Here is a 13,859-nt window from a genome sequence, read left to right on the forward strand (position 1 = left end):
GTTGGGATAAACACTACTTACACCTGAGGTACTTCCACTAGGATTTTACATTGGGAGAGCTTTCTGATTCTAGTTTTTCTAGGAAAAAATGTAGGTCATAAAGGTCTGAAGGATATCTGCCACTGCTCTGGTATAGGCAATCAGATAGTGCAAAATTTGGTTGGGAAAAAACAGATTCGCTAAAACTGGCATGGGTTCTGACAGTGATAATATCATTGTCTTATAAGAAAGAATAATACTTAAGTAACGCAGCTCTTGCTATAGCTAGAGTGAATTATCAAATCCTCGCTTGCATGGCTGTTTTGATTTTTATCCTGACATCTTACCAGTGCTTGTAAATGGGACAAAACTATTCAACTAATACAGGGTTCAGGAGAGGCCACTATCCTTTCTTCCGCACCATTGTACTTGCATTTATCACTCTTGCAATGAAGAAATTAATTTTAAACCTCTAGTTTATACAGAATGTTTAACTGGAGCCAAATGATGGCTCAACAAATGATAGCTAGACGGGGCATTAGCTGAGCTGTTTTCCTGAAGGAAAGTGCTGGGAAGCACTCTTCAGGTGCAGCTCATCTTCAGACCATGTCCCTACAGAGACAAGGAGTAAGCTCTGAAGAAGATCTGTATTCAGTTTATTGCAGGTATTGCACCCACATGCCAGGGCTGTGGGGCAAGGACGGAGAACCAGCGGTCAGCAGTTAGTATGTGCCTCAGTACAGGACAGCACAGTACCGCTGGGGAGCTCTAGGTTCTCCGTCCATGCATGGTCCCACGGTTCCTGCAATAGAACTGGACTCTCAGCAGAGCTAGTGGAAGAAGATATCCTGGCTCAGGATTTGTGAAGAGCAACCAAATTGTGTTTCCCTGAGCAGTGTTCTTTCCTGGCTAGCGTTGCAGAGCCCTTTTCTGCAGGCAACAGCTTCCGTCTCTGCAAGAGCTAGATTTGCCATGAAAGAACTGGCAAAACAATGCCCTGAAGCAGGTGCTAATTATTTCAGGCTTAAAGGATGGAGTTTTAAGTAGTAGAACAGGCATATGAAACTTGTGCTCTATTCCTCGGGCTTCTGTAAATTTGAAATGGCAGGTCTCAATCTGGATTAGCTCATGTACGGCAAATGGTGATTCAATATTTAGCATTATACTGTTATCACTGTTGGGATGTTTTCTTTCTTTTAAAGGCTATCATCCAAATAGGTGAGAGGCATGGGATATATGATGATGTGATCATAAATTGGGGTGGGTGTGTTGGTGAGTTGGCTCTCGATCTAAATCATCGTTTTGGAAAAGAAAAAAAAAAAGTTGTTTTGCATTTGCAACGGATTGTTTGTTCACTGTAAAGAATAACAAGCCAATAGGCAATATTCAATAACTCCAAACTTGTCTCCCAATTTTAGGGATCACAAAGTTTAACAATAACAGAATTTGAACCAGAGGACCTAGAAACTCAGCTGTATGGAGACAGATACCCAGGTTATAATGGACACATCATAGCAGACAAGCTAATCCAGAACAGAGATGAGCAGAAACAGCTTCAGCTGGCAGAGGAGAAGAGAATTGAAGATCACTGGGGGATCTCTGAGGCCGAAAGGATAAGGCAGATTGTAGAAATGGAAGAACAAAGAGAAATGGAAGAACAAAGGTGCCAAGAACTTGAGCAGATGCAAAAAGAGCAGGAGAGAAGGCGTGAAGAAGAGAGGAGGCAGTATCTCCTTGAAGGAGAGACATCTTTGAAAATAGAAGAGCAAACATGCCATAAAGAGGAGAAAAGACTGCTGGAAGCTGACAAGAGACAAGAGCTGGAGAAGCAGAGGCAGAAGGAGTTGGAGGAGCAACAGGGACGCGAGCTGGAGGAGCAGAAGCACTGGGAACAGGAGGAGCAACAGAGACGAGAGCTGGAGGAGCAGAAGCATCGGGAACGGGAGGAGCAACAGAGACAAGAGCTGGAGGAGCAGAAGCACCGGGAACGGGAAGAGCAACAGAGACGAGAGCTGGAGGAGCAGAAGCGCCGGGAACGGGAGGAGCAACAGAGACGAGAGCTGGAGGAGCAGAAGCGCCGGGAACGGGAGGAGCAACAGAGACGAGAGCTGGAGGAGCAGAAGCACCGGGAACGGGAGGAGCAACAGAGACAAGAGCTGGAGGAGCAGAAGCACCGGGAACGGGAGGAGCAACAGAGACGAGAGCTGGAGGAGCAGAAGCACCGGGAACGGGAGGAGCAACAGAGACAAGAGCTGGAGGAGCAGAAGCACCGGGAACGGGAGGAGCAACAGAGACGAGAGCTGGAGAAGCAGAAGCGCCGGGAACGGGAGGAGCAACAGAGACGAGAGCTGGAGGAGCAGAAGCGCCGGGAACGGGAGGAGCAGAGATGTCAGGAGTCGGAGGAGCAGAACAGGCAAGAGCTAGAGGAGCAGAAGCATCAGGAATGGGAAGAGCAGAGGCGCAAGGAGCTGGAGGAGAAACAGAGGCGAGAGCTGGAGGAGCAGAAGAGGCTAGGGCTGGAAGAATTAAGGCAACACAAGATTGAAAAACAGTGTCAAGAGGAAGAAGAAAGAAGTTGGCTGGAGGAACAAAAAGAACTCAAAGAACAAAATAAGGAAGAAAAACAGAGACAAGAGCTAGAAGAAAAAGAGCTTCAAGAAGCTGAAATAGAACTGAAGCAGGAGAAAGAAGCTGAGCGCCTCAAACAACAGAAGAAACAGGAGGAACAAAGGCAGCATTTGAACGAGAAAGGAGAAAAGACAGAGGAGGAACAACCCCAGCAAGTAATGGATAAGAAAAAGAAACGGGAGGAGCAGAGGAAACACAAGCTCACAAAACAAATGCACATGGAAAGTGCAGAGGGTGTGCAACAAGATGAATTGAAGCAGCAAAAGGAACAAAATGAACAAGAATGGAACAAGCTGGAAGAGCAGAAGGTAGACACAGAAGGACAAAATCTTCAGCAAAACCAACAAGAAAAATCCTTGGAACAGCAACAGGACAAGGATCAGTTGTGTTCTGGAGGGGCTGACAAGCATCCGATAGAGGAGAAGCTCCAAGAAGGAGCAATATCCCGAAAACTCAAACAGCCAGAAAAAGGGAATAAAACATCAGAAGAAGTCCTAGCCCAGAAACTGAAGAGAGAAGTTGAGGCTCAGCAACAAAAGCGAATAGGGGAAGAACTTAGGTGGCAAGAGGTAGATGAAAGACAAACTGCATCCAGACCCTTCACATTTCAAGTGTCTTCTGGAGATAAACAGATCATATTTCAGAAAGTAAATCTGAGTCCAGTCATGCCCGTCAAAGGAGCAGGACTCTCTTCTCCATCCATCAAAGACTGCAGGATGCACGCTTCCAGCAAGGGCTCTCATACACTCCCGTCATCTGCGTGTGTACCCCACACAGCTATTTTGGTTACTGGAGCGCAGCTGTGTAGCACAGCAGTTAACTTGAACCAGATAAAGGACACTGCTTGTAAGTCGTTACTTGGCTTAACAGAAGAGAGAAAAAACGTGGAAATTCCTTCACCAGAGAAGGCCCAGAAAAAAACCCAGGATCCCAAACCCAGCAGCAGTAAAATGAAATATGCACAAGAGGCGTTGAACAACCAGGCCGTACTAGCTGAGTGGGCTTCCATCCGCTCCAGGATCCTAAAGAACGCAGAAAACAGCAAATATAACGAGAGAGACCGAGTAAGTGTCTGCAGACACAGTGATGACTGGACACCCCGAGGACGGGGTGCTCCCCATGGTAACCTGAGGAAAACCCTCTCTGCAAATGCAAAGTTCTCGATAACACCAGCATGGCAGAAATTTTCAGAAGCTTCAAAAAACAGTTCAGATGCTGAGAATGTAAGTGCGGCAAAAGGCAATGAAACAGTGGCTGTGGGAAGAGTCACTGGCTCATCCGCTGATTTGAAGGAGGATGTGGCTTCCGCTTTTAAGGATAACTTAGCTGAAAAGGCTAAGGAGAAAATGGAAACCCATAGTGAAATGACAGACAACACAGAAGGCTGTAAATTTGCAAAAGATCTTCCATCTTTCCTTGTTCCAAGTTTTCCTCATTCTCCGGGTAAAGAATTACCCCAGGCAGAACTTCCCGGTGCTCTGGAAAATCAGCAGAATAACAGCACAAAAAAAGCAGATAAACCAGCACCAAACGGAGAAGAAAATGTTTCTCCTTTTGGGATAAAGCTACGAAGGACAAACTACTCCTTACGTTTCCATTATGATCAACAGGCAGAGCAAAGGAAAAAGAAAAGATACAGTGCAGGAGATAGTTTTGATGGCGTGCCTGACCCACTAGTTACAACAGAAGGTGAGAAAGAATCCTCTGGTTTTGCTCCACAAGAGAGTACATCCCCTGGCATGAGGAGGGCGAACGTCCCTGGTATTTTAAAAGACTCAAAAGACTCTTCAGTTACTGTGGCGGAGATTTCACAACCAGCAGGCACACCAGTGGTCCTACCAGCCACCGGCCAGAGTGCTTTACCCCCTCATGAGAAACCAACATGCAAGTCACTGGTCCCACAGAAACCTGCTTTAGCTCCAAAGCCCACCAGCCAGACACCACCATCGTCTCCTCTCTCTAAAATGAACAGATCAAACCTAGCTGATACGCTAGGGCAAAGGTTGGTTAAAGCTGAATCGGACGGTGGCTGGAGAACAGAAGACAGAGCAAATGCAGTGCACCCCACACCATCCAATGAGTACAAAAACGAAGAGGAAGAAATCAGAGAAAAGAAGTCGTTTTTCCCATCTATAAGTATTCCATGGAGAGAAAAAAATGACAAAAAGCCTGAGCCATTGAAGAAAGGTATGTATTTTTCAAAGGTCATTTAGCTATTTAGCATTTCCAAAATGAGATACTGGCAGTCCAGAGGAAGACATTTGGTCTTAAGCTAGAATTTTTACCTGGCATGTTATTTGTGGAGTCCCACTACTTTGCTTAGGGTTGTCGGAATGAATGGGACTTCCCATCCCCACAATTTAATTCAGAAACACACAAACTCAGCGTGACCAGTGTGTCCTGCTTAAGAAAGTTAATTTCAAGGAGGTAACTGAAGTGTGTGTGTGTTTTCCTTGGTACAGATGTTACCTCGTTAGTCAGAGGATGGACTCTGTGTTCCGTGTGTAATGGTTCCACCAGAGCAGAGGGAGTCATTTTTATAATTTACATTATATTGGTTTTATTTTTTAGGGGAATATTATCTAGCTTAAAAAAATATTAAGATCTAGGTCCCCTTATAGTGCCTATCCTGGGCAAATTCTCTATCTAACTGAATATAGCTGGGCACAAGAGTCTGCATTTCAGAGGCACTCTTCAGTAATAGAAACAATTACAGTAGCCACAGTGGCTCTTCAGAGGAGGGTTGAAAGCCCCTCTGTCCTGAAGTAGTATTCTGTACAAGAGGAAAAACTACCCTTTCAGCATAAGGACACTCAAAAGAGCAAGGCAGGAATTCAACATTTAATTGGGAAATCCCAGGTTTTTTCCATTCTTGAATTTTGCAAGCATCAAGACACTTCTAAAACTGTATCTCAGTTTGTAACTGTAACTCCTGCTTATTTTTTCCGATTTTTTACACTTTTTCCTTTCACTTCCATTTTTAAACGAGGATTTATGGAAACTATTTGGAGGCACAGCTGCCGGCCTGGGAGGGCAGGGCCCGGGCCAGCTGAGGGTTTCTGAGCTCACGGAGCTCTGCAGGAGCACCTTTGCACCCCAGTGCTGCTCCCTGCCTCTCACAGCTCTGTACTGGATGCTAGCCCCAATTTCATGCAGGGTACAGAAAGTCAAATGCTCAAGTGACAATTTAAAAAAGAAAACCAAAACATTTTCTAAGAGGGGCTGCATTTATAAGAGTAGATAATTTCCGTGCCCTTTATGTGACTTCTTCCCTTAAATACGGCTGGAAAATCAGGGAACTGCAGTACGTAGTGGCTGGATCCCTTCATCAGAGGTGTAAACAGTCAGTGCATACATATCACTTTCACTTAAATATGTAGTAAATTAGGCTACAGCTCTAAGAGTCTGCGGTAGGCTTTTTCACAAAAAAGGGTAAATTTGGACAGCTGTAGGAGTGTGTTGAATTAGGTCTTATTCTTGAGGCATAAAAACAGTTTCAGGATTTGACATACAGTCCACGAAGGTCTGTGAGTGGCAGGGCACTCAATGGGCTTAGCTCCGGAGTTCTCACAAGGTAGAGAAGTTGTACTCGTTTGCTTGAGACAAGAGATGTGCATTACTTTACCAATTCTTTTCATGTTTTCTTTCAGAAAAACCAGTCCTCCAGAGCAGGCACTCTTTAGATGGCTCTAAATTGATGGAAAAAGTCGAAACTTCACAACCACTTTGGATTACATTAGCGCTGCAAAAGCAAAAGGGATTTCGTGAGCAGCAAGCTACGAGGGAAGAGAGGAGACAAGCCAGAGAGGCAAAGCAAGCAGAGAAGCTGGCTAAAGAAAATGTAAACAATCTTTAGAAACCTGCCCATTAGAAATACTGATACCATAATTATAACCGTTAGCTAGTTTTATTATGTGAAAGGGATTTTTTTTTAATGTTTGGTTTGTAAAAGCTAAAATGACAGTGAATAAAAAGTAGTCTGAAAGGCTGGAGTTCCCTTTTGCAAAACTGAGACCTCCAGGAGAAAATACTGTGCAATAGTGTGGCAATTTTAGTGTAAACTCTGATGCCTTAATATCAGGTGGTGGTTAATGGCAATCATGAGCATGACCACTGCACAGGTGATGGAACAGAAAAATTGTATGCAACATGGTTCTTTCAAGGCTTGAGTAAATAAGATGTTAAGCCTTAATGCCTGTGGAATAACAGCTGGAATACTCATTTGTAGGTGAATATAGGTGAATATTAGTAAGTTTGAATTTATTTTTATCATAACATGTATTATTTGGATAAAATGTAGACGAATGAAAGAAATGAACCGTCATGTGAAACATCCAAATGCCTAAAGCAGGCACTGAATTCAAGTATCACTTCTTTCCTGTTCTCTAAATAGCTATTTACTATTCATGGTTTTCTATTAGTAAGACAAACACTTCTACTTACAGTACAGAAGTGATGCTACACGAGCAGTGATGCTGTATATAGATACCACAGATGGTAAAAAGCGAGATTATGTGGATAACTAAGTATATTTTGATGTTTGTTATGAGACCCAAATTTCTGATGGACACATCCATAATTACATAGATAATTGGTGGAAGAAAACAGCAGTGGGCGTGAAGTTGCCCACCAGTGCACACTGTGTGTCAGTGCTGTATTTAACAGGTAGGGCTGGCTCAAACTGTTCCATATTTTGACTGAAATGACAACATGATAAATTTAACTTTGTGGGTTTTTTTTTACAGTCTCTAATAACTGTTAGTTTTAGAAGTATCAGAGTGTTTTGAGTCTTTGGCAAAAAGGAAGGTTAAGGAAAGGACAGGTGATGAATGAAAGCATCAAGTGTGACATCTCTTGTAGCCACTACGACAGATGTTTCTCATTTAGCAGTTTTCCTTCTCTGTTCTAGGCTGCTGTAAGTAATCAGTCAGATAATAAAAGCAGCAGCAGCAAAACAAGCATGCTGCAGAAAACTACACCTCAAGAAGGGGAGAAGAAAATTGAGACTGCTGTGTCAAGACTAGAAAGAAGGGAGCAGCTAAAAAAGTCAAACACCCTTCCAACTTCTGTGACAGGTACAGTGAGAGACTCAGATTTACTCTAGGAATCACGCCCTTCAGAAATGGTATTGCATGTTTTGGAGAAAGTGACTGAATGATTTTTTTTTTCCTTATATATTACCCCTAGAATTACAAATGCATTTGCTTTCAGCACGGAACAACGCAACTTGTCCCAGTCTCATGTGCTGGCCATTATGCTGGAAGTACATAATTTTTACAGGTTTTTACCAGGTTCCCCAGGTTATCAAGGTTGCGCTACTGCATTTCCTTAGAATTGCCCCAGTTCAAGTTAAAAAAATTAGGCTGTTTCCCCAAGCCATATCCAACAGTATTTTTGGAACATGACTAATGCACATTAGAGGGATTTGATTTACTGTAAATTGCAATTGCAGTACTGTTTTGCCTTTAGGTTGGGGGTTAGCACAGAGAGGGAATGATACTTAACTTCTACGAAGTGTATTTGTGTAGGAAATGAAGCATACTGTGTTCCCACACCTCCCAGTTTGCCAAGGAGAAATACTCATCCCAGAATATTTGGAATGAGTAGTCTCGTTTCATTCAAAAATGCAAAAACTAATCAATTCAGTTGAAGGTAGCCTGTTACTTTGAATTGAGGACTTCGCCCTCCCAGTCAAGTGTTTGGTATGGAAGGTTGGAACCAGAACCTACTACTTTATTTGTCACTCAGTTAAGCTGAAACAATTACATATTCAAAAGGCAGGTGCATTCAAATAAATACTTCCCCAAAGGGCATAATATTTGGGGTGATGTAAGGTGTTGAAATAGAGACTTGCTGAATATTTCTCTAGCCAACATTAGTCCTAGGCAAAAGGTTTTGTAGAAGAGTACAGATAGGTGTCGAAGAAACCTTTTTATAAGTTGCACAGTAAATAGTGTGGGCTTCTTTGAAAGTAAATCCACATATCAGCTGAATCTATTCAGTACCACTCCAAGTCAAGAATTATGGAATGCAACTACTGAAAGCAATGAGGTAATTAATTTATATTATAATCTGTATATCTGTAATAGTAAAAGCTAAAACAGTGCTACTCCTGCATTACAGACTGTTCCAAGCTAAACAACCCCCATGCATGCCTATATTCAGTTGGTTGAGCAGCTGCATGTCCGCACTGCAGCTGCACGCCAGTGCAGATATCCCTGAGAACTTTACTTGCAAGATCTTGGGTTGGACTAGATGATCTTTAAAGGTCCGTTCCAACCCAAACCATTCTAAGATCTCACAGAGATTGCCCAAAACTTTCATGCTCCCCGTTAGCCTGCTTTCAGTGTCCAAACTGGTTTTAGAGTTACAGCATTCCTGTCAACCTGTAAGAGGGCTCTGTTGCAGCCCTACCCCAAAAGACTCAGCAGTATGATGTTATGCTGTACACGGTCAATTCTAGCAGAAATCAAACTCTAGCACAATAGCTTATGTCAAATTAGATCAAAGAAGGCCCAAAACCCAATTATCCTTGGTCAGTCTGTCTGCACTAGAATGAGAGTTTCGGGAGGAAATTCAGGAGGAATTACCAATTTTGAGTTACCCAAAGTGAAAGCACAGAACTGTGTTGGCCCTGAAGGAAATACTGACTGGATTTCCGTGCGATTACTGGCTACGTTTGGAGCCAGGTAGCCATTATCAACTACACTACATACAAGTATTTGTTTATTATGGATGATGACACTGATTTAGGTTTCCCACAATTAGGAGAGCATTTAAGGCAGAAGACCAGGCTAGAACATGTTTAAAATAAAAGTTTGCTGAGTCTTCCTCTAAGGACATTAAAAAAAAACACCCAAAACTTGAAGAAGTTGGTATGTTTCAGACTTGCACTTGAGTCTTGTACAACAGGAACTGATAAGAGGGTGTAACCTTTAAAATAGCATAAATTACCATAACCTTTAAAATAATTAGCTTTTCAAAGTGTCTGTCTACAGCAATAGCTGCTCCTACTGTTCATTTACTTATAGCTAAAAATACATGATTAAAAATGTACTAAAAAGAAAAATAAACAATTTTTGCCATCCATGCAATTTTAAAGCTTTTTAAAAAATTTAAAACCTGAAAATGAAATGCAACTAAAAGTAATTTGGACTGAATATCAACATTTAACAAAAAAAGCTTTTTGGCTCATAAAAAATAAAATGTGTAAGGGGGGGATTAGTGAGGAATTATTTTGTAACTAAGGTTTTTAGAGTTACTCCATAGGCTTCAGATAGGACTCATTTCTATCCAGGCTGCCTTCAAGGGCATTCACTGTCCCAGAATTAAACAATCTTCCCACCTGACTTCTACAATATACTTCTACAGTTCTGCTCTGTAAAGTTCCTTGTTAAAAATCAGTTGCTTATTCAACACATTTTCTTGCTGAGACAGCTGTTTGTCTTAAATACACTATTTTAAAGAAAATGTGACAAACAGCTATTGGAGAAAGCTGGTTCATTTCTTTTTCAGGATAGTCTCATGGGAGTGGTTAACTGAGGCAGAAAACTATAGGACTGCTTTCTTCTCTGTGCTTATTTAAGAACTCTGAAGAGGCAATCTAAATCCTACCGAATAGAGTTGGGTTACACGTGTTCAGCAGCTGCATTACCAAGGAGAAAAAAAATCCAGCTTTATTTCCCATTGTTTGCCACACTGCAGATGTAATTAAAATAGTTTATGTAAAGAAGACAACTGGTGAATTGGAAATGTTTTCTCTGGATCTCAGAGAGACTGAAAAGTTTGTCCCTATTTTTGTGAGTTACATTAGTTGGAGTCACCTCTGAAAAAGGAAACTCAGCTCCTCCTAGCTTGATTATTTTGCAAATACAATAAAAAGTAAGATTTAACTAAAAGAGTTGGAAATAAGTATGAAATGTTAGGTCGGAACATCTTCACAGAAAGAAGTGAAATCTCGAGAATCCTGCAAAGTACAGGGTTCAACTAATGTTTTTTTTCTCTTCCCCTCCCCACCCCATCAAAAACAGTGGAAATTTCAGATTCTGTTCCATCAACCCCACTGGCAAAGGAGGTGGCCAAGAGATTCTCTACGCCTGATGCTAACCCGGTGTCAACAGAACCAGCCTGGCTTGCGTTAGCCAAGAGGAAAGCAAAAGCCTGGAGTGACTGTCCACAGATCATAAAGTAAACTGTAAAATTACATCTCTATTGCTGACTATTAATTGCTTTCTTTTTATTTATTCAGCTTTTTACACGTCAAAACTGAAAATGCATGTACTGAAGGACTGAAAACTGAACTGATTACCATTTTGCTCTAGCTCACTGTAAGTCTACTCAAGTCATATATTCTGTTGCTTTGACAAACAGCTAAATGAGGTCACGGCAAAAATTTCAGAGCCAGACTCTCTCAAAAATGTAAGAATGCTCAGATACTGGGTGTAAATTTTAGCGAGTATCATAAAAAGGCCAGAACTTCAGTTCAGAAGCTCCTTAAATTCTGTGAGTATTCGATTCTGGAATTTTAGATCTCTACACTTAAGTGGCGATCTCAGAAGTTTTTTTCAGCACTCCATTGTTGAAAATTAAGGCAAGATGCATGTTCCCATCTCTTACTCCCAAATTTTTTTTAAGTGTTAAACTGTATGAACTGTTCGTTCTACCTGCTATTTGAAAGCTTCTTTCCTAATGAAGAACTTCGGGAGGTTTCTTTCCACCTGCAAATGATAAGTAGAAAGATGGTACCATCCAAATGCTGAGGTAATTTCTTTCATCATAGGATGTCTATATAGACACACTATGTCTATATTCCCTCACTCCTAGGAAGAAAACAATTCATCCTACTTAACAAAAACACTTCAAACAAAAGTCAGAAAGTTGTCAGAAAGAAGCCAGGGAGTCAGTGTTTCTACTAGTCATTCAAGTGCATCACTGTTTGTGCTTGGCCATATTTAAGATGCATAGAGGCAATGACTGCAGATTACAACTTTAAATCAATCAACTGGAACTAAAGTAAACAAAACTATTCCTGTGCTCATGTAGCTGTAGAATTAGTCTCAGTAAGTTCACACAGGAGTAAGACTGGCAGAACTGAAGTTAACTGAGAACTGAAAGCTAAGTCAGTGAGAGCCTCAAGAGTTTTAACTCTGCATTCTTCCTGATTTTACTCCACGTGTAACTTCAGGTAGTTCAGATAACTTCCTGTACTTTGACCCGTACAGCCAGAACACTTCAGAAAGAAGTTTACTTTCCACATCTCAGGTATCTGCTTTGGCAATTGAACACTTTATTACTACTTGTAACTAAAATAGAAATGTTCACCCCTTCCCTCTTACAAAAAAGGATAAAGTCCATCATGTAATAAAAATTTTACTATCCTCAACATCCCACAGAAATAGCTAGGTTTACATTTTAAAAAGTCACCCTAGTAAATAAGTCTGTAACACACCAGAGTTTGTTTTACAAGGAAGTCTTTAACAAATTTGAACACCTCCTTCTTATAACCATAAGGCTCAAAGGAACCTTTAAGCCTACAACATCATAAAGGGAGATGTTTTCATGAGAAGAAATTGCATCATTATAGAGTGATACCACATAATGTTTAACGGAAGTATTTCAGCCAAACTGCTGTATGCAGCATGAGGAGTAGCACTTTAAATTATGCAGAAAACAGAATGAAACCCACTGTATCCTCCCGTTCCAGGAATCAAAAAGGGCTTGTCAGCAAAAGTCATTATTGAGTATGCTATTTCCCACCAAACAGAAAACAACTGTTCAGTATCATGGTTACAATAGCACAAACACAAGGGACATGTTAGATTGATTAGATGCGTAGCAGCAAGATGGGGTTTTTTGGGTCTCAAGTCATCAGTTTTGCTCCGTTTCATATTTAAATCCAGAATCTTTAAAGTAACTTTTTACCCTTAATATAAGTATTTAAAATGTTTTATACAGAGATGGGGCAATGCTGCTCTCAAATGCTTGAGGAAAAAAAAAGACACTTAATGCCTTCAAAGTCAAATCTCTGCAAGCTTATCTGAAGAAAGAATTGGGCCCATAATTATTTTTGCTCTGCTAGCACCACGAATTAGTGCTTCTTAAGTTAAATTTACACTTTTTCTGAGTTTATAAGCCTGCAATATGTATTTGTAATTACAAGAACTAAACTGCCTGAAATCCATCATTATGATTACTTCTTGGGAGAAGGATTCAGGCAGAAATATAGAGAAGGTGAAGTAAATCAGGATTAAAGAATTAAAGATACTGGTATTCTGAAAAGCATAGCAAAATTAGGTGCTATTGTGCATGACATAAGGATGCAATTTTCCAATACAATACATTTATAGCACATAGAATAGAGCTTTCATTAAGGATGGTCTTAATCTAAAGCTTCAAAGCAGAGGTTTTTTTCCAACCATAAAGGTATCTAGTGTAATAATGGAAACTGTATTATGTACAGTACTTGGTGAAAACATTTCTAAAGTGTACATGTTCAACAGTGACATTTCATGTTAAATTAACAAAAATTTGCACTAAATACCAATGAAGTGAAGTGTTACTTTGCTTTAACTGTGTTGCAGCCATTTCTGATAAAGTGTTGGAAATCTGTAAAAAATAAAACCAAAACATTACTTCCAAGTTTAAAACAGCAAAAATGTTTTAAGAACCGAATAAACCACTATGTAGTATATTGTCTCAATTTTTTGTAACTTATACACACAAAATACCATTTCTTCTGACAAGGTTATATACAATTAACCTCTATGTTCATATAGTAATGTATAAAAACTATAAGATGTATAATTGTGGGGTATTTGTTGTGTACTTTTTTAATTTTTCAAATGTTTTAAAGTGCAATTGTTTATTATACTAATGTCATTTTAATTCTTATTAAACTATAACCCAGTCAAAATTATCTAATCAATGATGTATGTATTCTGTGTCTCCTTTTGCTAACCATGTAGTTCAGGTTTGCTTTATAAATAGAACTTTTTACAGTGCTACAAGTGTCTTGCCTATGTATTTCTGCTAACGATAAAATGGAGGAACCAGACGTGATGAAGCAACATAGCCAGTGCAACTTCTACTTTACCTTTTAATTCAAGATGTGAGAATTCAAAGTAGATGGCTCATCAGAGAGAGTGAGATAATAGTTTCTACTGTAGTTCTTTTAGAAGACTCACAATCAGGAAGATGCTCGCAGTTAAGTGTACTTTTGTCACTGCAAATACTTGATTCGCATTACTAAGACC

The 13,859-nt window shown here is 40.4% G+C and overlaps 1 protein-coding gene across 1 annotated transcript in view; it reads left to right on the forward strand.

The window, feature by feature from the left end:
* CRACD (capping protein inhibiting regulator of actin dynamics) overlaps positions 1 to 13,605 on the forward strand; it is a 137,789-nt gene extending 124,184 nt beyond the window's left edge. Inside the window, exons 10-13 of the mRNA XM_075149143.1 lie at positions 1,398 to 4,794; positions 6,258 to 6,448; positions 7,517 to 7,682; positions 10,638 to 13,605. Coding sequence (XP_075005244.1) covers positions 1,398 to 4,794; positions 6,258 to 6,448; positions 7,517 to 7,682; positions 10,638 to 10,798 — 3,915 coding nt within the window. The 3' untranslated portion in view covers positions 10,799 to 13,605. The remainder of the gene's footprint in view (positions 1 to 1,397; positions 4,795 to 6,257; positions 6,449 to 7,516; positions 7,683 to 10,637) is intronic.
* The last annotated feature ends 254 nt before the right edge of the window (positions 13,606 to 13,859 follow it).

The sequence above is a fragment of the Calonectris borealis genome, chromosome 4, assembly GCF_964195595.1.
Source record: "Calonectris borealis chromosome 4, bCalBor7.hap1.2, whole genome shotgun sequence".
Classification (NCBI taxonomy): domain Eukaryota; kingdom Metazoa; phylum Chordata; class Aves; order Procellariiformes; family Procellariidae; genus Calonectris; species Calonectris borealis.